We start from the raw sequence: 26,552 nt of genomic DNA, 5'->3' as shown, positions 1-26,552 counted from the left end.
TACATGGCCCCGTCCATCGTCCCTTTGATGCGGTGACGTTGTCCCGTCCCCTTAGCAGAAAAACACCCCCAAAGCATAATGTTTCCACCTCCATGTTTGACGGTGGGGATGGTGTTCTTGCGGTTATAGGCTGCATTCCTCCTCCTCCAAACACGGCGAGTTGAGTTGATGCCAAAGAGCTCCATTTTGGTCTCATCTGACCACAACACTTTCACCCAGTTGTCCTCTGAATCATTCAAATATTAATTGGCAAACTTCAGACGGGCGTGTATATGTGCTTTCTTGAGCAGAGGGACCTTGCGGGAGCTGCAAGATTTCAGTCTATCACGGCGTAGTGTGTTACCAACTGTTTTCTTGATAACTAAGGTCCCAGCTGCCTTGAGATCATTGACAAGATCCTCCCGTGTTGTTCTGGGCTGATTCCTCACCGTTCTCATGATCATTGCAACTCCACGAGGTGAGATCTTGCATGGAGCCCCAGGCCGAGGGAGATTGACAGTTTTTTTGTGTTTCTTCCATTTGCGAATAATCGCACCAACTGTTGTCACCTTCTCACCAATCTGCTTGGCGATGGTCTTGTAGCCCATTCCAGCCTTGTGTAGGTCTACAATCTTGTCCCTGACATCATTGGAGAGCTCTTTGGTCTTGGCCATGGTGGAGAGTTTGGAATCTGATTGATTGATTGCTTCTGTGAACATGTATCTTTTATACAGGTAACAAGCTGAGATTAGGAGCACTCCCTTTAAAAGTGTGCTCCTAATCTCAGCTCGTTACCTGTATAAAAGACACCTGGGAGCCAAACATTTTTCTGATTGAGAGGGTGTCAAATACTTATTTCCCTCATTAAAATGCAAATCAATTTATAACATTTTTGACATGCGTTTTTCTGGATTTATTGTTGTTATTCTGTCTCTCACTGTTCAAATAAACCTACCATTAAAGTTATAGACTGATAATTTCTTTGTCAGTGGGAAAACGTACAAAATCAGCAGGGGATCAAATACTTTTTTCCCTCACTGTAACTCCGTCATTAACTCCTCACTCCCGTGGCTTCCGCCGTTATCGTCTCAAGCTCCCGTCAACCTGGCGTCTGTTCCGCGCCGCCATTTGCAGGCAGCCAATCACTGCTATGCATCTTAATTGGCCGTCTCCTTTCCGTTGCTCCCTCTCGCCGCACCTGGTCGTCCTGCTACGACCTCACTGTCTGAAACTCGCACATGCTTGCACACCGCTTGCACTCGAAAACGGACGGAGGGTGGCATAATAAATAGGCAAAAGCACGGGAGCCCTTCCAGACAAAGGAGCCACCGGGGGTCGCCGCCGCCCGCCCCGTTGCCGCAGCACTCGAGGGGGGACAGAGAACTGGCACATAGACAATGGGTCGAGGCGTAACGGAAAATAACGCTCCAGGTGTGGGCGGGGCATCAATTAAAAAAGGAAGACACGTGATTGGCTGCGCGGTGCAACGTCCCCCTGGGCCTTTGAAGTTTAAAGCATAAAAAGAGGAGCCAGGGGACGATTTAGTCAGTTGTCTACAACCTCTGGGCCGTCATGACCCACTTCCTACCGTCCTGCTGCTCACAGCCTCCGTGCGATGCCAGCGAGTGCTGCTGCGAGACAGTGATAGGACAAATCTTCTCTCGTTCTCCTCCCTCTGACTCAAACCAATGTTCCGCTTTTTGGGGGACATCAGGAAACTGGGGGTGCCCTTCTACAACAGCAGCTTCGTATATGGGGTGCCTTACCTGGCTAACAAGCGCCATGACCTCGCCAACTTCACCTGCGCGCAGGCAAAGATGGCGGTGTACAGAACGAGAAAGAAGATGCTGGAGGGTGACACTGACGGCTGCTCTGTGCTTCCGGTGTTCAGAGGCCTGCTTGAGGCGCGGCTCTGGCTGGAGCACGCATACCACACACACGTTGGTGATGTGCACGTCTTCTTCGAACGCTGGGGAGCCAGAAAGGCCCTCTGCACCAGCGTGGACGGCACCCTCATGTTCACCTTCTGAGGCGCTCGCTCGTCACCGTGGCGTGCGCGATGACACCACAACCACGTGACTTTTCATTTGTATTGTGCGCGGTGCTTTCAGCGCCACAGCGCGTGGATTTGTAATGTTTGTTTTCTTTTGTTTGCTGGTGACTTTGTGTATTTCATATTGAAATCGCCTCCAGTGCTTTTGCTGCTGGCGGCAATAAAAGTTGCTTAAAAGTCAAAAGTCTGACTCTCTCAGCGTCCGTGGGACGCCGCGTGTCCAGCTTCGAGGTACGTGGTAGGACGTTTGTGTCGCTGGGTTCATAGGCAGAGTTAGGCTCGGCTCTCCTCACGAAATATTTCTCCTCCAGGTAGTGTGTATTGGTACCATTAATAAACTTTAGTTCAGAATATCGGTGCAGTGTGATTTCTGTGTGTGTGGGTAGAACCTCGGCATGGTGGCTGCGATTTGCATGTGGTGCGTCTGCGCGGGGATACGGTGTGCGCGAGAGAGCGAGCGCGGGGCTGCAGCGTCTGCACGGTGTTGGTAATTTGAGCGCGTATGTGAGGCGCGCGTGTATTGCAACATATACGGCCGCCGTCGTTTGCACGTGTTTACGCGCACATGTGCGTGGAAAACGCGCACCTGCAGCGCTGCGTGAGTAATTGGGGCGGGGTGCGATCAACCCGTTCGCCGGCAGTCACTACACAGCGACAATAGTATCAACGGCGAGGCGTGCGCGCGTATTTCTACCGCCGCCGTTCCTTTTCCTTTCGCATGAGCCTTTGTTTGCACAGCAGATTAAGGCTTCACCACTCGGGGGGGGGGGGGGGAGGTACGCGTGCATATTTATGTCTGCCGCTGCTTCTTTCACTTTAGCGCAGGTAAGCGCATATTCATCCCGCCGCCGTTTCTTTTGTTCAGCGCCAGCCTTTGTGAGGGAAATACGCGTTTATGTGGTGCTGTAATTTGAGCGCGCGTGAGATAACCCCGGGCGGTGGTGAGCCAGCCGAGTAGCGATGACCCTCAGAGAGGGGGGTGGTCATCGCGCCCCGCCCGCTCACGGGGAGCAGGGAGGTGGACGTCGGCCTCCACAAGTTCACCGGCTCGGAGTGAGGAGGATGTGGGAGCTGCTGGGCTCCCTGCTGCTGCTGTTGTGCGCCGCGTGCTGCGCCCTGTGGGTGCTGCGGCGGCGCGCGCGCCCCGCACTCGACGCCTTCCCGGGACCGCCCGCGCACTGGCTCTACGGGCACGCGCACCTGGTGAGTGGTGGGCGTGTGGTGAGGACACTGGCTCTACGGGCACGCGCACCTGGTGAGTGGTGGGCGTGTGGTGAGCACACTGGCTCTACGGGCACGCGCACCTGGTGAGTGGTGGGCGTGTGGTGAGCACACTGGCTCTACGGGCAGGCGCACCTGGTGAGTGGTGGGCGTGTGGTGAGCACACTGGCTCTACGGGCACGTGCACCTGGTGAGTGGTGGGCGTGTGGTGAGCACACTGGCTCTACGGGCACGCGCACCTGGTGAGTGGTGGGCGTGTGGTGAGCACACTGGCTCTACGGGCACGCGCACCTGGTGAGTGGTGGGCGTGTGGTGAGGACACTCGCTCTACGGGCACGTGCACCTGGTGAGTGGTGAGCGTGTGGTGAGGATACTGGCTCTACGGGCACCTGGTAAGTGTGTACTTTATATGCAGTGTGTGTGTACTGTGTAGGTAGTGTGTGTGGACTGTGTATGTTGTGTGTGTACTGTGTATGTAGAGTGTATGTACCGTGTATGTAGTGTGTATGTACTGTGTATGTTGTAGGAATGTACTGTGTACTGTGTATGTAGTGTGTGTGTACTGTGTATGTACTGTGTACTATGTATGTAGTGTGTGTACTTTCTGTGTACCGCGCGGCCACCTAACGCGTGTTCACGGGTGCCGCGCGTGCGAGATTAAGGCCGGCCCCGTCCGGCCACGTGAGGCCGATTGACGTTGGCTCCTGGCCACAGCCAAGACCAATAGCGAGCGATACCTGGACCCGTCCTCTGGATATAATCAGCCGTCGCACAGGCAACTTCGTTGCCTGGCTCGGTGGTAGCTGCTGGTGGCTCGGCGCTGCCTGTGCGCTCTCTCTTTGCGTGCCCTCGTGTGCGCGGTACAATCGCCCCAAGACTACACAACGGCACGCGGAGATGTACTACACACACAGTTCTATGGAAACCTGCTGACAGAGCATTCAAAACGCGAGCAGCACTTGTGCCTGAGAAACCCTGCGAAGTGAATTCGCGATCCGCCAAGCGGCAATTACACCTCTGCTCAGTGGACACTGGCGGCGCTGGTAAAGGAGTTTAATGAAACAAAAACTTGCCTCGTTGTTTCAACTGTCGCACCGGGAGATCAGGGTTGAACCAGTGATCTATAGGTTGATTGCAGGTCCAGTGTGCTTCCCATTGTAATACACTGCGGCGGATTCCTCGTGTCTACGCAGGAAACATGCAGTCTATATGAGTGCATTGCTTAGTTACATCAGCTTGAATGGCTGTGTGAAGATGGCTGAGGGGTTAGGTGCTTTGTGTGGGATTGGAGGGGTCACCCCTAGTGTGCCGTTTCAGGCCATAGAATGTACTCCCTAACAGCACTTGCCTCAACAGTCTGTTCAAGGCTATACAGGGGGTGTTTGTATTTGTGTTGTACGTGTTTGTGTGCAGCTTCCAGATGACGAGCAGTGGCTGCAGAATCTTTTGAAGCTGTCCTGCGAGTATCGCTACGTGTTTCCCATGTGGGTTGGTCCGTTCATAGCCACATTGCAAATCAGTCACCCGGACTATGCCAAAGCCATCATCAGCACTGCAGGTAACGGCTCGCAAGGGGCAGAGAGCAGCGTGACCGCTCTAGCACTGACAGAACACGATCGGCCAGAAACACTCCTGCTACTGTCAAATCTCTTTTGCACACACAAACTAAAGTGTATTCGTATCTATGGGACCTTTTTTACCGGTATCAAAATGCTGGGGGAAAAAGGCTTTATCCTTTCCGGCAATAATACAAGAGGTGTAAAGATGTTGAATCAACAGAGGCATTTATTTCAATGATGCAAATCAGCATTAACTAGACATGGTAAAAAATGCAAGTATGCTTTGATTACAATGCACGTATTGATTGGCCAAAACCAGAGACTATCTATGAGACCCTTTGTGCCGGAATTAAAAAAAATATTGGCAGGGCATACGTTCCCTGCAGGAACACGCAGGGCCAGTTAGCAAGACATCAATACACAGACACGACAGGGACGCGGTCGTAGTGTAGTAACTGGAGAGCTTAGTAATATGAATAGATATATATATTTTACATCAGATGTCTGAAAGACTATGTATATTTTGCAAATATATTTTGGGTAATTGTACAATTTGGAATGTATATCTACAAAACGAGCCCACATTGGCCAACTCGTGAATAATGTGATATGGCTTGTGACGTCCACTTCCTAGGAAACGGCATCCCTTGTGAAGGACTTGCGAGTCCATGTGTGTATGAACAGTGTCGGATCGAGGTGGACAACATGCCAGATACACAAGGCCTCACAGACATAAATTGCGTAATCCGCGATGTAAGCACATTCGTCCACGGATCTGATTCAGTGAAACACCATCGGTATTTTGCTTCTTGTCTTGAGCCTTGGGATGGGATGTTGTTGTGGCGAGATATTAACTTGCTCACCTAGAATACAAGAGGTCGTGGGTTCGATCCAGATCCTGATGCCTGCTGTATATTTTGAGTTTGCATGTTTTTCTCTCTCTTCGTGGTCGTGTGGATTTTTCTCCGAGTCCTCCAGTTTCCCCTCCACATTTAGAATCAACATGCGTTTCAGGTATTTGGCTGCTGTAAATGTCCACGTGATAAGCCACTTTGTTGAGCTATTATTTTTTATACTCTTAGTTCTTTCGGTAAAGTCACGTAGGTAAAAAATGAAATAAAAATTAATAAAAATAAAACAATAAAAATCACGACGTTTCGGAGGCAACACAAGTCTCCGTCATCAGGTGGGACCGTCACACCAGATTTGCTGCATTAGGTGAGAGAGGAATTCAAGATGTAAGCTCTTAAGTACCAGTTAAGGGGGGAGGGAGGAGAGGGGCTTATCAGAATGTGGTAGCCAATGAATGGAACGCATCGGGAGGGGGGGGGGGGGCTAACAGAGGGACGGGGTACTCGTGGTCGTGGTCAACGACGTGTTTATGCGCAAGTCACTGTGGATGTACATAATAGAAAAGGAAAACGAAAATGCCTATGTTTATACCAGTGTTGGCTGACAATAAAGAGAGTACTGTTAAACGTTAGGGATGTAAATACTCGGTAAAGTAAAATAGTGCCTGTCAGATAAGATGGTCCAAAAATGTGTAATTAAATCTTCCAATGATTACTAAGTTTTGTACCCATCATCACGGTTGAAATTATGTCTGTGTTTGTATATCTGAATGGCTTCGTGTACAAACCTTTGATGGTAGCCAGAGGGTTTGCAGAGCACCTTAGTCTCGGAGAAAACAATCTCACGAGAGCCCACCGCGTTGTAGCAATGATCGGCAACGGCGGAAGACTCAATTTTGCCGTGTTTCAAATCTGATTTGTGCTCGCTGACACGATCAGAGACATGACGTTTCGTTTCCCCAATGTAAACTGAGTTGCAGCTGTGGTGACTGTTATATTGGGGAAACGAAACGTCATGTTTTAGATTTGAAGCTTTCGTGACTGCCAGGATTCATATTCTTAGGTTTTTTCGGTAAAGTCACGTAGGTAAAAACATCAAAATTAATGAAAATAAAATAAAATAAAACAAAAAATCACGACGTTTCGGAGGCAACACAAGTCTCCGTCATCAGGTGGGACCGTCACAGCCGAATTAGCAACACAATTAGCTGTATCAAGATACAGCTAATTGTGTTGCCTCCGAAACGTCGTGATTTTTTTGTTTTATTTTATTTTATTTTCATTAATTTTGATGTTTTTACCTACGTGACTTTACCGAAAAAACCTAAGAATATGAAACGTCATGTCTCTGATCGTGTCCGCGAGCACAAATCAGATTTGGTACTTAAGAGCTTACATCTTGAATCCCTCCCTCACTTTATGCAGCAAATCTGGCTGTGACGGTCCCACCTGATGACGGAGACTTGTGTTGCCTCCGAAACGTCGTGATTTTTATTGTTTTATTTTTATTAATTTTAATTTCATTTTTTACCTACGTGACTTTACCAAAAGAACTAAGACTATGAATCCTTGCAGTCACGAAAGCTTCAAATCGAGAACTATTATTTTTTGTCAGGTCACATGAAAATGAGCTACATAGCTGAGTGGGCCTTACCTGGTAAAATAAAACATAGTTTAGTTTGTAATCATGTAGTTTATGTTTCATTGCCACTATAATATAACATTTATATGAAAAGAGCATTGGGTGGTGTGGATTTCCACTCTAATCCTGAGCAAGGGGTGTAAATTCTACGTTTCTCTGGTGGGGGTCCAGTCTCAAAATCATTGCGTGGCTGTACCATTCTCGTTCTGCTATCATATGCATTGATACTTACTTTATTTAGGGCAATATTGACACTAAAATCAAGATTAATTGACGACTGTGGACATCCCGACAAGCGGTACTCACCGCGCAGACCCTGTCACGCCGAGCTTGACGCGGTAGCATCCGGCCCAGTGATGAGAGCGCAACTTCAGACCACGTTAGGTGGTACAACTCAACCCTTCGTCGCTCCAGGGTTGATAAATTAAATACCACTTTGTCGGACGTCAGCCGTGCTTGTTCTGTGCAACTGACATGCCCCCGCAATAAGAACATGGATTTGCCACCGACTGCGAAGCAATTCCGATCCTGATCAAATCGTATTTCAATGCTAAACACAGCCAGCCCCATCACCCAGTCCCACTCGACCCAATACCAGACTGCTCATTCACCCGAAATATTCATACAGGTGTAGTGTCAGTGAGTAAGAAGCGAGGTTTGTAGAGGCATCTTCTTTATTGCGCACACACGATCTCGCCTGCAGACTCTACAGTCGCTAGCCTATATACAACACTAGCCGTCTAACACCCCTTATTGGCTACAAAGCAGGACCGGCAAGCCAATCCCCACGTGAACCCTCTATGGCTGTTATTACATCACCCCCCCCCCCCCCCGGTGAAAACATTTTTAGCCGTCTCGGCTGGGAAAAGGGTGATGAACCAATTCCGAACATCTTATTAGGGCACCAGGGTGTGTTTAAAAATACGAGGGTGAACCGGCGTCCCCGCGCCTAACAACATTTAAAACAGTCACCCATGAAAAATCACGACATACATTAGGGCGCCGCTGCAGCGCAGTAACGACAGGGAATTTAGCGAAACGATCAACGTTAACGAAACGGAAGAGATTTCGACCGCGTACGCGACGCGGGACCCTCTCTATATTTAAGGGACCGTCACAGAAACGACCCCTCTCTTTGTGCCGATATGTGTCCTCTCTCTGTGTGCCGTTGTGATGTCTGTCTGCTTGTATGTCTGTCTATAGTTTTCTAGTTAGATTTTTGTTGCTATTTATTTTATGCCTGATGATGATTGCTTGTGTTGCAATCGAAACGTCGTAATATGCTATTATTTTAATTTATTATTTTATCTTTAGACGTGACTTAACCGAAAGAAACAAAGAATAATTCCTGCAGTCACGAAAGCTCCAAAATTAAGATTGAGGTCTAACACCGACTTCGCTGACGGAGACAGTCAACAACTATCTAGCAGCGCAATATTGAGCGAAGACGGCAGCGACGATGGCGACGAGACGATCCAATACCAGAACCGGCAGCCTCGAGCTCCCGCTCTCGGCCCCTTTTATGCTACGAACACGACTTGGCTCCGCCCTGGCCGCACCTCCCTTCTCGAACCCACTCGCAGGTTTCAGGGGTTTCCAGATAGGGCCCTCCATGACCCTTGCCCCAGTTCCTCCGCCCTCCCGACACACCCGCTCATATGCTCACCGGCGTGTGAGCATGTGAGCGGGTGTGTAAAAAATCAGTCTATGCAATTTTAATTCACTCAGATGCCGCTATACGGTCAAAAGTGGTACACCATTCTTGTGGGTACTGTGTGTACTGTACACGCTACTCAGCAGGCAGCCGTTTTGCTTTGTACGCCCTTTTTTTTGGAACACATCAACCGCATAAAGTGAGAGAAACATGCACTTTACACAGTGTTATACATTTTGGAGCCTGGTAAACAAAGGACATGACTTCATCTTCTGCGAAAGGTATGGATATGTGAGCAGGTCCATGAGGTGGTTCAAGTAAATTTTTGTTGCTTTAGAAATTCCTGTGTTTGTTGTACGCACCTCATGTGTGTTTTTGTTCAGAACCGAAGAATGACCTCGGATATGTATTCATCATTCCATGGATCGGTGAGTTTACAAATTCTGCAAGACACACGAGAGACCACTCGACAAATTCACTGGAGGCAGCAGACCAGCATCAGAAATGCATTTATCCTCACCTGAAGCTGTCATGTGGCTTTCAAACTTTGATATACAGAAATCCCTCGCCAGGTTGCTGGAAAATTCCACGGTAGGCAAATCCGCGGTTGGTAAAGTACAGCTACGGTCAGACTTGTCAGAGCTTAACTACATACCCCTTATCAGTGCGTACTAGTCCATGGGCCCAGACCAAAAACATCACTTACTGGTACCGCATGAGGTGGCAAAGTCTAGTAATGATATTTGTAATCCTTCATGTGTGTGGGACATATTCGGATAACACTTTTGCGGAGTGGCAGCTTAGTTGTAGTAACCATGACTTTTATACCCATACCCTATGACAGGCGTCAGGAACGATGAAATGAGCATTATTACTGAAAAACTACCTAGACCAAAGCCAGTTAGGTCACACACTGGTCTTTATTGGTTTAAATACACAATGAAAACACAGGATAATAAGGAATACCATAGTTAGGTAAGGAACTTCTTGAATATTATAAACATTGACATTCGCATATACTTAGTCAATGATACATGTGTAATAATCCTTCTGAGACGGCTTCGGAATCGGTCCTCTTTATTTTCACTTCCACAATACACTTTACTCACTCACTCTCCGTTGCTGGCAGACAACAGAGAGCGGGCAGACTTCACACCAGTTCCCACCGCGCACGTGGCACCCAGAGCCCCCGTACGCGCGTGGCTCTCCATCTGTTCGTTCCCCAGTCTGCTCTCGATCGTTCTCTCTCACTCTCTCTTAATCCCTTCGTCACGTGGTCCCCCCAGCCAATCCTCCATGGACAGCCTTGACCATTCTCGATGGTTCCCTGTCAATCCCGGGACCACGCCCCTCATCCGGCTCCCCATTAGCTGGGGCCCCGAATGGCTAGGCCAATCACTCCTGATGACATGCCGTGATCACGCCGGGGTCATGCTCCCTATCTCAACCCTTATTGGCTACAAAGCAGGACCGGCAAGCCAATCCCCACGTGAACCCTCTATGGCTGTTATTACACATGTAATCCCATATATATCGTTAGTTATGGGTATATGTGAAGAAGGTTACATGAATGTTATCAAGCTCTGTGTGTACTTAGATGGTGTTAACAAGGGTAACCAAGTCCAGAATTACCACACTGTGCATCAATGTATACTACTACTACTACCACAGTAATACCATCAGAATCACCACCCTGTGTCACTCATCAAACTGCTCGTCTATCTGGTCATCTGACTCCCCGAGTTCAAAGTTAGGTTCTGGATCGTCCTGCAGTTTTTGGTTACTGCAGGTCTGTAACCTGCACATGTCTGTGCATGTCAGTCCATTTGACAGGCACGTGCAGCTTGGCATGTTGTATGAACGCACACACTTGCATGCTAGCGGTTCCAAGACCACATCTGGTGCAGATGGGAGCGTATCCAGTAAATGGCCAGCTTGCCATCATCGTCTGTCCATCTATACTTAGTAGGGCTCGGCACCACAAGGTTAGCCTGCAGACAGCAGTTTCAGATTGCTGCCTGATAGTTGGCTCGTTGAACATGCATGAAGAGACAGTCTCTACATGGTGGCGACTAACTGGACTCTTTTGGTGCAAAAGAGCTGGTAGCGCAGTTCGTTCACCTCACCAGTGCTGCTATTAGCAACATACATGCGACAGATGAACTGCTCAATTTTCTGAAACAGCTCATCACTCACATTCCATGACTGCCCCAGTCGACTAATCGTCTCTTGGCAGGAAGTTTCCTTTCTCACCATCTTCAGGGCATTCAGCTTCCCTCGACCGGCGAATGCCCTGAGAGTATCGCAGCTAGTGAAGGTGTGTAAGCCAATTAGGTTGTCACAGATGCTGTCTCCAAGTGACCTTGCCAGTTTGCCCACCCTCCCCCTCGTCCTCTGGGCCACAGACGCAACACTCTCACTTTCGCGACTCGCTGCATGCACGCTTTGGATCCATGATCAAGAGCACAATTAACTTGAATGTAGTTGTCATGCGACGGCCGGTCTATGCTCTGCAAGAATCACATTACAATCGACGGGCAGCTGATCAGCTTCGCAGCGCCATGGGTGGTGCTCCGAAGCTTGGAGAAGAACCACAGCCCCACAAAATGTGTAACAATGACGTCACGCAATGGCGTATTACCAACGTCATGTGGCTTAATACCTTGCTTACCCGTGGATACTTCAATTTACAAGCCACGGTTGGTAAATTGGTATACAAATAATACACCGCGTGTGCATGAAATCACGGTTTGCCACTCCATGGTTGGTAAGGGGTTCCTGTAATAGATATTTAAGTTGCTCTTCACTAAGGCACATTAAAGAGAAGATATATTGGTGTCCTGAAATTCATACATGAACTATTTCAAAATGACGAACTGTATCAACATTTTCCATGAATAGATATGGTGGTTAATGCACCGTGCTATGATTCCCATAACCTGGATTAAATATCCTGTCATGCATATATTTGTCAAGAACTGTTTACACTAACCGCAAGCGTCCAGACTGACTAAACTAGGCTGGTAAACCAGACCTGGCCAACACACGTCATATCTTTATGTCCACACACACACACACTGACTCAGCGAGTACACTTCCATCTGCACTGACACACACACAATGACCCAGCGAGTACACCCCCATCTACACCGACACACACACACTAATCCAGCGAGTACACCCCCATCTACATCGACACACACACACTCACCCAGCCAGCACACCTCCATCTACACCGACACACACTTGTAGTGGAGTAACGCACGTGGGGTTTTGTGAACTATCCATCTCTGCGTGTGAGCCGCGGACAGTGAAGTCACGCCAGGACAAACAAGTGCGGTGTGAGAGCAATCCAGAGAGAGACGACCAATTAGAATGCATAGCGGTGATTGGCTGTCTGCAAATGCAGATACGGTGTAGGCGCCTCGGAGTCTGCAGATTGAGGCGATAGCAGCGGACGCCACGTTCGAGAGGCGTCGGGAGGACGCCAGCTTGATTAGGGCGTTTAATGAGGAGCAGGATAAATATGGAACGTGTGAGGCAGGGGGGGAGAGTTGGTTGGAGTAAAGAGAAGAGCGAACACAAGAGAAGTCCAAGGCCCCACTCTCCACACCTCGTCCTCTCCAGCGGTGATGGCTGAACCCCCACTGGAGGCAAGGGCGAGGTTTGAGAGGCGAGGGTAGAAAGGCTAGCAGTAGAGAAGCTAGCGGAATCCTAAGTGTGAGTGTGTGGAGACTAGTAGTAGAGAATCTAGCAGAGTATATAGCGAGAGGCTAGCAGCAGAGAAGCTAGCAGAGTATATAGCAGAAGGCTAGCAGCAGAGAAGATAGAGTATATAGCGAGAGGCTAGCAGCGGAGAAGCTAGCAGAGTATATAGCGAGGGGCTAGCAGTAGAGAAGCTAGCAGAATGAGAGAGAGAGAGAGCAGAGAGAGCGGAGCGAGCGGAGCGTGGCAGACAGGCTATCAGCGGAGAGGCCAGCAGAGTGAGAGAGAGCAGGCTAGCAGCGGAGAGGCTACCAGAGTGAGAAAGACAGGCTAGCAGCGGAGAGGCTAGCAGAGTGAGAGAAAGCAGGCTTATTTGCGGAAAGGCAGGCTAGCAGCGGAGAGGCTAGGAGAGTGAGAGAGAGCAGGCTAGCGGTGGAGAGGCAGGGAGAGAGAGAGAGCGGAGAGAGCGAAGTGAGTGAAGCGAGTGGAGCGAAGCAGGCAAGCAGCGCAAGCAAGAGAATTGTGATGGAGTTACGTGGTGTTGAACATATGGAGTTCAGTTCGAATAAAAGTTACACAGGAGAAAAAAAAGTTGTCCGTGTGAAATAACAGCACTACATCATTTGGTGTCGAAGTGGTAAAAGAACTATGCAGCCATGTCAAAGCGGCTAAAAGAAAGAACTTACCGACGATGAGAACGACGAGGAGATTGTTCCTACCATGGCTCCCAAGACTGTTGCTCAGCCGGCAGAACCAGAGGACTGGCTGCCGTTGGCGCAAGTGAGTGAGCGCGAGGAAAGTCCGACCAGCACAATGAGATGGAGTTGGCGGGATGTTGCTGCACACTTGGAGACCACGCTGGCAGCAGTTACGTACATGTTCAACATGTTGATGGCAGCGGGCCGGACGACGTCTACGGAGGTGACGACGGACGTGACTGCTCTCCACGTCGCTTCAACAAGGCCGATCGTGTCCGACCGAGTGGGCACGGGACCCGCCGTTGCAGCGGTTACGTCAGACTCAAGATCCACTTCGCCGATGGTGCACACAGCTCCGTTGCGCCGGCTGCCACAGGTCCGCGCATTCTCCGCGACCAAGGGCGACTGGACGGCATTTCATCGATGCTTTGAATCAGCGTATCGCTCCGTCGATTGGTTGGAGTGCGAGGCATTGCGGGCCCTGCCAACGTCCCTCGATGATGACTCACTGGCCGCCTTCTACTCCATCTCTGAGACCGATCGATCATCACTCGCCGATGCGTGCACCGCGATGGAGGCTATTTTCGAACCACCATCGACCATCGGAAGGAAGGTTCAGCTTAGAAAGCAGAGGGCCACGGAGTCACCTTTGCTATTCCGCAGCGCTCTATTAGCCCTCGGATGGGTGGCCTATCCCTCCATGGATCGGGCAGCCGTCGACTCACTCGCCCTGTAGTGGCTCTTGACGATATATAAATTATTGGAGGTGTTTCATCTCCATCGCCGATGACGACGACCTATCATCCCTCTAAGTAGCCAAGAACATTCAGGCGCATCTGGGCATCAGGGAAGAGCCAGCTCCGATGGCGTGCATGACAGTGGAAGGGGACAGCAGCACGGTATATGCAACCAGGTCTTCAAGTCCACGACGTGCAGAGATGTGAGGAGCTCGGTCGCCGGTTGGGTGGCCACCACAGCGCCAGCCGCCGAGAGGATACGCTTCGTGTGGGTGCTACAACTGCGAGCGGATGGGCCACTTCGCCAGGAATTGCCGGCTGCGCATTGGCGGGAGCTCCTGCAACCTATGATGTCAACTTATCCTCGTTCCGTGGACCAGAGGCGAGTCGCGACACATCATGCACATGGCCATTTCATTCCCATCACTCATCCGCGTCGCTTTGCCCTGTAACCGCTCATCCCAATGGGTTGTATGACGACGGTAAATGGTGTGCGTTGGAGTATCGGGCGTTCGGTGCCGCACCGGGTTCATCGGACATTACGGCGCTTATTCAAGGAGTAGAGGTCCTAGTGGTAATCGACATGGGGGCTTCGGCTACCCTCATTTCGCTATCAACTTTTCGATCATTTCTGGCCTCACCCCGGCCGCAAGAGCAGGTGGACGGGCCATGTATTGCAGCGAATGGTGGTAGTCTCGGGATTGTAGGTCGTATTAATGCTACGATACGAATAGGGGATGTAAGAATGGATGGCCCCGTGTTGGTTTCCACGACTTTGGCCGTGCCGTGCTTCTTAGCACGGCACGGCCAAATGCCCCTTTAACATTCGACTGGATAAGGGCTGTATTGAGATGCCATCGGGACTGTGTCTGAATTTTTTGACTATATCTACAAAGTTTACCACGATCAATGCTGTTGTGTGTGGTTAGCCGCACGGTACGCGTTCCACCAGCCACGCAGATGCTTGTGCCATTACGGCTACGTAAACACTTGCCCTTGGCAAACCCAGAGGAAGGGGTCTTGTTGAACCCCTCGAATGTGGTGTTGCGGACACCCTCCTTGGTGGGGGCATTGACTGTGGTGTCGGCAAATAGCGACCCTTTCATTCAAGTCATTAATGCGGGGCATACGTTGATTGCTATTTAGGAAGGCACTGTATTGGCACACGTGACGGCGGCCACGGGTACGGAACAGAGGGCATGCATGTCAGGGGAGTAGGCACGGGGTTTGCCGGTATGCGATGCTGAACTCGAGTGGTTACGGCGGTTGTGTGAGGGAAATCAGGAATTCACATCCAAGCAGCGGGCGCGACTACGCCGGCTTTTGCACGAGTTTAATAACGTTTTCAGTGACGGCTAATACGATATAGGTATCATATTGATACGGGGAACGCGCCTCCAATTCAATTGAACTCCCACAGGATGAGCTCTCATGAAAAAGATTTAATTTGGCAGACGGTGGATGAGATGTTGGCGCAAGACATTGTTTCTCCCTCCACCAGTCCTTGGGGGGCACGCATTGTATTAGTCAAAAAGCGTGACGACTCGTTGCGGTTTTGTGTGGATTTCAGGCAACTTAATAGGGTTTCTGTTGCGGATGTATACCTGCTTCCGTGCATGGACGATTCTCTGGACGCCTTGTCCGGTGTGCGTTTCTTCTCGACCCTCAATCTTTTGTTGGGATTTTGGCAATTGGCCTTGGATGAGGAATCAAAACCAAAGACAGCTTTTCATATGCCATAGGGGTTGTATCACTTCAATGTCCTCCGATGAGGCTCCACTCCATACCGGCCACCTTTCAGCGCCTTATGGAATTGGTTTTGTTGGGGTTGCAATGGGAAGCGTGCCCTATTTATTTGGATGACGTCATTGTTTTCAGGTGAAATTTCGATGAGCACTTGCAGCGGCGGCGCTCTGTTTTTTACCGGGTGTGGGACGCTAAATTGAAATTCAATCCACAAAAATGTCACTTGCTACAGACGTCAGTTAAGTTTTTGGGTCATGTGGTAAGCGTGTCGGGAGTCGCTACTGATCTGGAGAAGACGAGCTGCGTGCGCATGTGGCCGACCGTGAATTCAGTGTCGGAGGTCCGCAGCTTTGTGGGATTTGCCTGGTACTACCGCAGGTTTGTTAAGAATTTTGCAACGGTCGCGAAACCGCTCCATGCATTAACAGCTAAAGGACATAAGTTCTGATAATTGGTTCTTTACCCTTCTATCTGGCAACAAAACTGACACCTTTTTGCAAGGAGTCATGTTTGCATAGACCGCAATACCTGCAGTCATAATACAAACAAAAGAACATAACTCTGATAATGTGCACTGTCCTTGAAGTTGATTGGTCCACACCCGAGACAGCTTTCCTTCGAGCCTAGTCTCATATGGGTTGGACCAGATGACGCCAAAAGGCGCACAACTCAAGGACAATGCACCATCAGAGTATGAGAGCTCGGGGAAAGCATCTACACTATGGGGACCTCATTTGCCAGTAAAAATATGATAATTGGTTCTTTACCCTTCTATCTGGCAACAAAACTGACACCTTTTTGCAAGGAGTCATGTTTGCATAGACCGCAATACCTGCAGTCATAATACAAACAAAAGAACATAACTCTGATAATGTGCACTGTCCTTGAAGTTGATTGGTCCACACCCGAGACAGCTTTCCTTCGAGCCTAGTCTCATATGGGTTGGACCAGATGACGCCAAAAGGCGCACAACTCAAGGACAATGCACCATCAGAGTATGAGAGCTCTCATACTTTGATGGTGCATTGTCCTTGAGTTGTGCGCCTTTTGGCGTCATCTGGTCCAACCCATATGAGACTAGGCTCGAAGGAAAGCTGTCTCGGGTGTGGACCAATCAACTTCAAGGACAGTGCACATTATCAAGAGTTATGTTCTTTTGTTTGTATTATGACTGCAGGTATTGCGGTCTATGCAAACATGACTCCTTGCAAAAAGGTGTCAGTTTTGTTGCCAGATAGAAGGGTAAAGAACCAATTATCATATTTTTACTGGCAAATGAGGTCCCCATAGTATAGATGCTTGCCCCGAGCTCTCATACTCTGATGGTGCATTGTCCTTGAGTTGTGCGCCTTTTGGCGTCATCTGGTCCAACCCATATGAGACTAGGCTCGAAGGAAAGCTGTCTCGGGTGTGGACCAATCAACTTCAAGGACAGTGCACATTATCAGAGTTATGTTCTTTTGTTTGTATTATGACTGCAGGTATTGCGGTCTATGCAAACATGACTCCTTGCAAAAAGGTGTCAGTTTTGTTGCCAGATAGAAGGGTAAAGAACCAATTATCATATTTTTACTGGCAAATGAGGTCCCCATAGTGTAGACATAAGTTATATTGGAGCAAAGTGCAGCAGGATTTTTTTGAAGCACTTCATAACGCGCTGTCCGATGCACCGCTGCTTGTTTACCCATATTTTGTTCATCCTCGACACTGACGCTAGTGATACGGACATAAGCGCCGTCTTGTCCCAGATGGTTGACGGAGTGGAGAGAGTGGTGGCATACGGCAGCTGTGTTATGTCCCCTGCTGAGCAGAGGTATTGTTTTACACACAGGAAGCTGCTTTCCATGGTTCACTTTATGCAGTTGTATTGTCCGTATTTGTACGGCAGGGACTTCCTTGTCTGATCCGACCATGCTGCGCTTCAGTACTCTCCTGCGTGTAGACCAATCCTCCGGCCAAATGGCCCGTTGGATGTAAATTTTGCAAGGGTACTCCTTTACTGTGCAGTATAGGAAGGGGACCCGCTACATTAACATGGATGCGCTGTCGCACCTGCCGCCACCGCGTTGCGGGCCGCCATTGCGGATGGCCCCTGATATGGTCGCCCCAGCCATTACGGGCCCAACAGGCGAGATGCACGCGCCAGACAATCGCATTTTGGGGCTCGACCTCTGTGAGTGGGGACGCCTACAGGTGGAGGATTCCTCCCTGTTGAAATTGCGGCGCCGGGCTGCCCGGACACTGAGGTCAGTTGAGCGCCCCTTTTTACAGCTCATGGATCGACTCCTCTTGCGATGGGATGTCGAGCTTCAAAGATTTTTTATTGTTGTCCCCACGAGGTGCACGATAAATTGTTGCATTTGGGAGTAAAGAAAACGTTGACTTTAAAGAAAGATTTCTATTGGCCGGGTATGGACAATGATGTGCACTTGTTTGTTAAAGCCTGAATGTGCACGTCGGAAGTCGCCCACGTAACCGTAGAAGGTACTGCTGCAGTCCATAAAAGTTTATCGGGTCAATTAATTAGTGGCATTGGACATTTTGGGTCAATTTCCTGTTACCCAGAGGGGGCAAAAATATTTGCTGGTAGGGGTTGAGTATCTCACCCGGTGGCCGATGGCGTGACCGTTGGTCGACCAATCGGCGGCGTCCATATCCGAAGCCTTTCTGAAGGGGTACGTGCTGGACAAGGGTATGCCAGATCAGTTGTTCACTGACCAGGGTAAAACAAATTATTCGAAACTGTTAAAGGAGGTGTGCGATTCACTTGGCACTAAAAAAATTCGTACTTCCCCGTACCACCTACAAACAGACGGGATGGTTCAGCGCTTACATCGAACCTTAACATCCATGTTGTTTTAAAAGTGAATGGGACACAAACTGACTGGAATTTGCACATCCCTAGCGTTCTGGCCACCCACAGTTTGGCCTCACATGCCTCGATGGGGTATTCACCCTTCTGTTTGATGTATGGGCGGGAGCCTGAGGCTCCCGCATTGGTGAAATTGGGCGTACGTTCCCAGAGTAAGGCGTCGGCCGTGGCGGTTCCCATGCAGGTGACCCTTGAGCAATTGAAGGAGGCTCGTGAGGCTTCTATATGTAATTTGGCACGACGTCAGGCGGCCAACGAGCGCTTGCGGGGTACGCAACCTCCACACGAACCGTGGCGAGAAAATGACAAGGCGTGGCTCAATTGCCCCATGGTGCCGGTGGGCACATCACCCAAACTACATCGCCCGTGGCAAGGGCCGGTGGAGGTCGTTAATGTTCATCGACTCCAGTGCGTTCGTATTCAATTTGAGCAGAGCCGGTGGTATATGCACCCGTCACAGCTGAAGAAGTTTGAGCCGACGATTTACGATGTTTCATCTCTCATCCCGAAACGACCTGTGTCGGATGCGTCCGATGAGCATGTCACGACGCCCAGAGCGGACGCGCCTCAGGAGCTTGGTTCCCTTTCGCCCACAGGTTAGCGCCGACTACGGCGAGGCGAGCCGACCGGCCGACCATCAGAGTTCAAGTTGGAAGACCAGCTGCAGCCGGGTTGCTTGTTTTGGCGTGACCGGGACCCACAAGAGGCTCATGGTTCATTGGGAAAGAGACATGGCTCACTGCCGAGCGCTGAGTCGTCTCTTCCTCCGGCTGTGTGGGACCCGGTTCATAGTGACGGACCGGCGGCGGGAACCCGCTCACGGAGGACTGTTTTTCATTGAGGAATGCGAGAGCGTTTAAAGAGACAGACTACATTGCACACACCTGTATATATAGGCCTCGGCAAGGTAAGGTAATTTACTCTTTTTACCGGGTAAAAGGGTAAAGGTAAAGGGTAAAGATGTCGACATGCCAAGGGGTAAGGTAAATGGTAGGGTAAAGGTAGCTCGGAAGAATTACCCGGTAGGGTAAAGATAGCGCAAAGTATTACCCGGTAAATACGGTACCTTGTTTACCGCTAAAAGCTCCGTGGCGCAGTCCGTGGCCTATATTTAGTAAGTAATATTAAAACAAACTTGATTAAAAACACGCTTTTATGAAATGTACGAGTAATGACAGAACTCCACGACTCCAGGAAGTGGCCCCGAAGCTTGCCATAACGTAAGGGGCCGTGGTGATTTACAGCCAACGTGAGTTGAGCGTGGACAATTAAACCCAAGCCGAAACATAACATATACGAAAGAATGCTTAAAAATATATAGATTTTTTATGATAGAATATAGTATTGTCATCAGTATGACCTAAGTATACCAAGTTTGCAGTGGATACCACATTAGGAAGTGGGTAAAAATTGAGTTTCAAGATTTGAGGATACAACAACAATAACGACAACAACGACAGACAGAGTAAGTTAAAAAAAAGCGTGTAAAATGGGAATAATCGAGAGTATTCTATATGATTAAAGCGCTCTACCTAGCATTTACCGTTATAAACCTTGTTCATGTGTAGTAGTTCCCTAGTAATTACCCTGTAATCGGGTAATTTGTATGGGGTAAGGGTAAAAGGTAGGGTAAAGGTAAGCTCGTTGCTTGTTACCTTTTACTTTTTACCTTACCTGCTAAAGGGTAAAAGGTAAGGGTAGAGTGATTGTATTGTGGTAAGGTAAAAGGTAGGGTAAAGGTAAGCTCGTTGTTTTTACCTTTTAACTTTTATCTTACCTTGCCGAGGCCTATGTATATACACGCAAATTTATTGTTGTTTTTATATTGTTCTTGTTGCTGTTGTGTTTGTCGTTATAACCTGTGTCACAGATTTGCACGTTACTTAGTTGTGTATAAGGTTAGCTGGGATGGCTAGATTTTTCATCACGGGAAGGGGATGATGTAGGGGAGTAACGCGCGTGGAGTTTTGCAAACAGTGTGCATGCACGTATGAGCCGCGGACAGTGAAGTCACGCCAGGACAAACAGGTGCGGTGTGAGAGCAATCCAGAGAGAGACGACCCATTAGAATGTATAGTGGTGTTCAGCTGGCTGCAGATGCAGATACGGTGTAGGCACCTCGGAGTCTGCAGATTGAGGCGATCGCAGCGGACGCCACGTGCGAGAGGCGACGGGAGGACGCCAGCTTAATTAGGGCGTTTAATGAGGAGCAGGATAAATACGGAACTTGTGAGGCAGGGGGGACAGTGGCGGCTCCTGCAAAATCTCTCAGGGGGGGGGCAAATGTCTGGATGATTGATAAGGATAAGGTCCACCCATGCAATGGATAAATTAACAGCTTAAGCATGTAAAGGCAACTTCACTTCTTTAATATTAATGAAAAATAAAGTGACTCTTACAATACATCTTGTTTGTTTCTATACTCACTATTAAAACAAACCACTCAAGTTTATTTTATTAAAGATTCCACTAGATTTTGATTTAAAACTTTCGTGACTGCAGGGATTCATCTTCTTGGTTCTTTCGGTAAAGTCACGTAGAAGGGAAGTAATAAAATAATAAAAATAAAACATAATAAAATTATTCTCACGACGTTTCGGCCACAACGCAAGCAGCCGTCCTCAGGTGAAAACCAGGTCCGTCGAGGCGACAGCGTCTGAATGAAACAGCACACGAGCTTGGAGCATATATATAAGCTGGGCGCCTTGACAAAGGCATTTGCATATCAAGATGAATTTAGCATATTTATGGGAAATGCAGGAATGTGATTAGTACTGCATATGCATGTGCATTATGCAGGATTAACTGCATCAAAGGGAGCTGCAGTTGCTGCTGCTGCTGCTGCTGCAGTTGCTGCTGCTGCTGCAGTTGCTGCTGCTGCTGCAGTTGCTGCTGCTGCTGCAGTTGCTGCTGCTGCTGCAGTTGCTGCTGCTGCTGCAGTTGCTGCCTTATCCATTTTAATATAACACTATGTATTTTTCTACCCACCCTAATGTGTATCACACTGCTATATATTTACTATACAATTACGACACCATACATTACTCTGCACACTGCACCATGCCAGTGAGTGGAACGTTGTGGCCGAAACGTCGTGAGAATAATTTTATTATGTTTTATTTTTATTATTTTATTACTTCCCTTCTACGTGACTTTACCGAAAGAACCAAGAAGAAGATTCCACTAGGTGGCGATAAATTATATTGTTGGATGAAACGTGCTTACGTATGATGACGTAAGCACGTTAGGGCTTGCCCTCCCGCAAGCCATAGAGAATGCATTGGAGCGCCCGCCGTTCGAAAAAAACATGTTTCAATGTAAGTCTATGGGGCCACTTGGGGCGATTCTCAGCCGGAGTGAAATCGCCCAAAAAGAGGCGGTACTCCACAGAACGTGACATGACGCTGATTGGACTATATCCAGAGGCTGACAGTGACGGCTAGCGTGACTCTGTGGTTCAATGACATTGGTGGTGCGTCGCCCAATCGCCCTAATGAAGAAACCGCCCCTGAGGGGGGAGAATTGGTTGGAGCAAAGAGAAAAGCGAACACAAGAGAAGACCAAGGCCCCGCTCTCCACACCTCGTCCTCTCCAGTGGTGATGGCTGAACCCCCACTGTTGGCAAGGGCGAGGTTGGAGAGGCCAGGGAAGTAAGGCTAGCAGTAGAGAAGCTAGCGGAATCCTAAGTGTGAGTGCGCGAAGACTAGCAGTAGAGAAGCTAGCAGAGTATATAGCGAGAGGCTAGCAGCAGAGAAGCTAGCAGAATATATAGCGAGGGGCTAGCAGTAGAGAAGCTAGCAGAGTGTATAGTAATAGGCTAACAGTGGAGAGGCTAGCAGAGTGTACGGTGGGAAGCTACCAGAGTGTGTAGTGATAGGCTAGCAGTGGAGAGGCGAGCAGAGTGAGAGAGAGCACAGAGAGCGGAGCGAGCGGAGCGTGGCAGACAGGCTAGCATCAGGGAGGCCAGCAGAGTGAGACTTTTATATAAGTTTATTCACCAGCGGCAAATTGCCCTGGAATTTTGCAATATTCAAGCCTTAATGGCCACACCAAAAAGCACAGCTCACCATCCCACCGCCGCCCCGCGACGCGCAACGCCAGCACCACAATCCCCACGCACCGGCCGCGCAACAGCATCCGACGCGCTGTGTAATTTCGAGCTTTGGCACCTCTTTGCTTGGCAGGGCCCCCCCCGCTTATTCCACACTTCCTCCCCTGATGGTTCGAGGTCACAGTCATCGGTAACATCACCACCGCTAGATAACGCAGCCCGTGCGCCACGCCACCGCGCGAGCCACACCGCCACGTGCACATTCATCTACGTCACGTGTGCACACCGCTGCGCACGCACCACCACCCCGCGAGATTTCCGCGACACGCGTGTCACACCACCGCATGCACCATGTTGCGACGCGCACGTCACACCACGGCACGTGCGCCGCACCACCTGGTGCGACCCACCGCCGCGCACGTGCGCACATTTTCGGTCCGCCGCGTGCGCCACACCTCAGCACATGTGCCGCGCCGCCAAGTGCGTCACACCGCTGAGTGAGTGCCGCACCACCGCGCGCTATGTGGGGGCCGTTGGCCCCCGGGGTCCCTCCCGCCTGCATCCCCTATTCCGTTTACGTTACCCCACCTCCCTATTACTCGCTACGGTTTCGTCGGCATTCGAATGCGACGCCCCTACTGTTACAGCCTCGCGCCGCGCTCCCACGCTGCGAGCATACGTGCGCACATCATCGTCAATCAAACGCCGTGCTCGCAGTATAGCCCTGTGCGGCACGTTACCAATGCGCATCCGTATCCGACATGTAACGAACGTATGCACACACACACACGCCGCTCCGTGCACTCCAACTCCACACCAACTACGCAAGTTATGATCGCGCACCTGTATCACACACGGAGTGAACACACGCGACACCCACTCTTGCGCCGCTCTGCGCAGCGCTCGCCGTCTGCTGGCCGCTTGCGTTATGATCGCGCACCTGGGGTACGCCTATTACGCACGCCGCGAGCTTACGCACACACAGTACCACACGCGTTCCCACACGCAACCCGCGCGCTCAGCTCCGCGCAGCGCTCACTCACGTGGCGAACCACTGTGCACACAGCGCACCCACACGCTCACACTGCACGACAAGATCACGCGAGACCACGCTTCGCTATTAATGATTTATTATATGCCACCTGCGAATTGATGTTGAATCAGTGAGTCGACGAGGCTGGCCTATTCCACTAAACCTGTACCTATTCCCTATTTATCGGCTTACGATACCCTACTTCACCTCCCCACTCACTGTTTGGTGCCCGCGGAGGTTCGCTGCTCTCTGCGCTAACAGCGTACCTCGATGCGTCGCACGGACGTCCGGGTCGCTGGCTGGAAGTCCTGCTGGTCCGCTGGCCTGGAGAGAAGGGAGCTATTTTCCCTCTGCGCCCCTCTATTTATCCTCCCTACCTTCAAGGGGATGCTGCGCTAAACAATGGGCTCGCGATCCTCTGGCACGCGCACGGCGGTTCTGGGTGCTGTTGATATGCTAATCAGTGTGCCGCGTGCAAGGCGTAAATCCTACTTAATCCCTTACCCTCCCTAACAATGGGGCCTGCGCGCTCAAGCGCAATTATCCCAACCCTCCATGACTATGCGCAACAGCCCCTGTGACCCCGCTATTCATGCTGTCCCGTGCCTCCCCTGCTCGCCCCGTCGACCCGTGGGAGTGTGTGTGGGGGGAAATGCGCCTCAACCGCAGTGGCCGAATGCCCCACGCCACGACCTACCATATTAAGGCCGGCCGCAGCGCCGCGGTGCCACGTAGCACGGGGAGGTCATCCAATTCCCTGATCGCCGGAAACCGTGAGAATTAATCCCGATAAGGGTCTCTCGGATAAAAACCGGTCGATCAGGTGACCTTCCCTTCCAGCTCTATGGGGGGGGGGGGAATGCGTGCGGGTGTGTGCTTATGTGGGGCGGGTGATGGGGGGCAGTGCGGTGGGGGAAGCCGGGCGGCTCCCTGGTTCGGCAGAGCGGCCCCGTCGTTGTGGCACCACATAGCCCCCCGGGGTGCCAGTCCCCGTCCCGGGTTGACTGGAGCACCTCGCCTGGGTTGCCCCCACGAGGTATCGCCGCGGGGTCCGCGGGATTCGCCCGGCCCTTGTGGCTGGCCTCGGGGGTGGCGGCTCCGTCTCCTGGGGCTCCGGCGGTGGTCTCCTCCTCCATTCCAACGGCTCCCCTCGGCCTCTGGCACCTGCGGGCTGGGGAACAAACTCAGAGGCGGTGGGGTTTAAGGGTCGCCGTCCTCGTCGCCCCCGGCCCCGCCCGGGGCCCCTCGGAGCCCGGGGCTCCGTGGGGCCCATGTACTGCGCGAGGCCCCCGGGCACGGGGGGTGGGGGGACCCCGGGGTTTCGGGGTACTTGGACGGCGGGGCTCCCCCCCTCGGGGGCTGCTCGCCACGGCTTCAGTCGGCGGATGTTGACCACCATCTCCCGGCCCCTCTCTCCTCCCTGAATCAGCACCGTCCATGGTGAGATCTGCCGTCTCACAATCCAGGGTCCTCGCCAGTAGGTGGTCAGCTTCCCCACCTGTCCGGCACCGACGCGGGGAGTGTACAGCCACACCTCGGAGCCCGCAGTGTAGAAGGGGGGCTCCATACGGGGTCGGGCGCCCTGCTCTTGCCGCTGGTGCGCGGCCTCTCCGTGCGGGCCGGCTCGGCCCCTGGCCCCTCGCAGGGTCTCCAGCAAGTGCTCCACGGGGTGGCTCCCTTCCTCCCGTTGCGGCGGAGGAACACCGAACAGCAGATCTGCGGGCAGGCGAGACTCGCGACCAAACATCATTAGGAACGGGGTCTGTCCTGTAGAGGTGTGAACGGCGGTGGTGTAGGCGAACAGGGCATAGGGAAGGTGTTCGTCCCAGTCCTGTTGATTCGCGGCCGCCATGCGTTTAAGCTTCCCGGCCAGAGTCTGGTTCATCCTCTCTACCATCCCGTTCGCCTGGGGGTGATACGCCGTGGTTCGGTCCTTCTGGATCCCGAACTCTCGGCACAGCGCCTGAAATAGTTCGGCCTCGAATTCACTACCCTGGTCGGTAATGACTCGTTCGGGGATCCCGCACTTAAGTACGTAGTTTTCCACGAAGGCCCGGGCCACTACAAGGGCTGTTTTATCCGGGATAGCCACCGCCACGGGGTAGCGGGTGAAGTATTCCACCGCTACGAGAATATATCGGTTGCCCCGGTGGGATCGTGGAAAGGGCCCCTGCAGGTCGATTCCGACCAACTGATTCGTCCGACTGACTCGGAACGGCCTCAGGGGTACCTGGTACCTCGCCGGCTTTTGCCCACACTGCTGACAGGCCCGGCAGCCCTGCACCCAGGCGGCCACATCTTGTGCCAATTTGGGCCAGAGATACTGGCGACGCAGGGTCTCTCGAGTGCGTCGTTCCCCATCGTGGCCCCCGAGTGGGTGGTCATGCACCAGCCGTAGCAGCTGGGGTCGCACCTGGGCAGGAACACAGATGCACCCCGGCTGGCCGGCCTCGGTTAACTCCCGTACCACTCCGTTCCGCACACACAACCGGGCATACAAACCGCTCCAGGGTCCTGGTAGGGCGCTCTTTTCCTCCCGCAGTGCCGCCTCCACTGCCGCCAGATCCGGATCTCGCTGCTGGGTCTGTCTCAGCTGCTCGTCGTTTAGGCCCGGGAAGGCGCAGCCGACGTCCTCCTGGATCCGTCCGATCGGGTCCCGAGCCGCGGGTCCCGCGCTTGCCGGGCGGTCGACGGGATCCTCAGTGCCACCTGTGAGGGTCTCTGTGGCGCACACTGCACTCTCTCTCGCTG

The 26,552-nt window shown here is 51.3% G+C and overlaps 1 protein-coding gene across 2 annotated transcripts in view; it reads left to right on the top strand.

Annotated features, from left to right (window-relative positions):
- Window positions 1–2,822: 2,822 nt before the first annotated feature.
- Window positions 2,823–26,552, top strand: part of LOC133352592 (cytochrome P450 4B1-like) — a 56,467-nt gene continuing 32,737 nt past the window's right edge. Inside the window, exons 1-3 of one of the 2 annotated variants that reach the window (XM_061568331.1) lie at window positions 2,823–3,235; window positions 4,667–4,811; window positions 9,343–9,387. In XM_061568331.1, the coding sequence (XP_061424315.1) occupies window positions 2,993–3,235; window positions 4,667–4,811; window positions 9,343–9,387 (433 nt within the window). In that variant the 5' untranslated portion in view covers window positions 2,823–2,992. Of the gene's footprint in view, window positions 3,236–4,148; window positions 4,297–4,666; window positions 4,812–9,342; window positions 9,388–26,552 lie in introns of those variants that run through there. The other variant, XM_061568332.1, reaches the window with a different exon arrangement.

Source organism: Lethenteron reissneri, chromosome 41 (genome assembly GCF_015708825.2).
Source record: "Lethenteron reissneri isolate LAM-NWPU_2019-01 chromosome 41, ASM1570882v1, whole genome shotgun sequence".
Taxonomy (NCBI): Eukaryota; Metazoa; Chordata; class Hyperoartia; order Petromyzontiformes; family Petromyzontidae; genus Lethenteron; species Lethenteron reissneri.
Note: the sequence above shows the minus strand (reverse complement) of the source record. Positions and strands in the feature narration are given on the sequence as shown.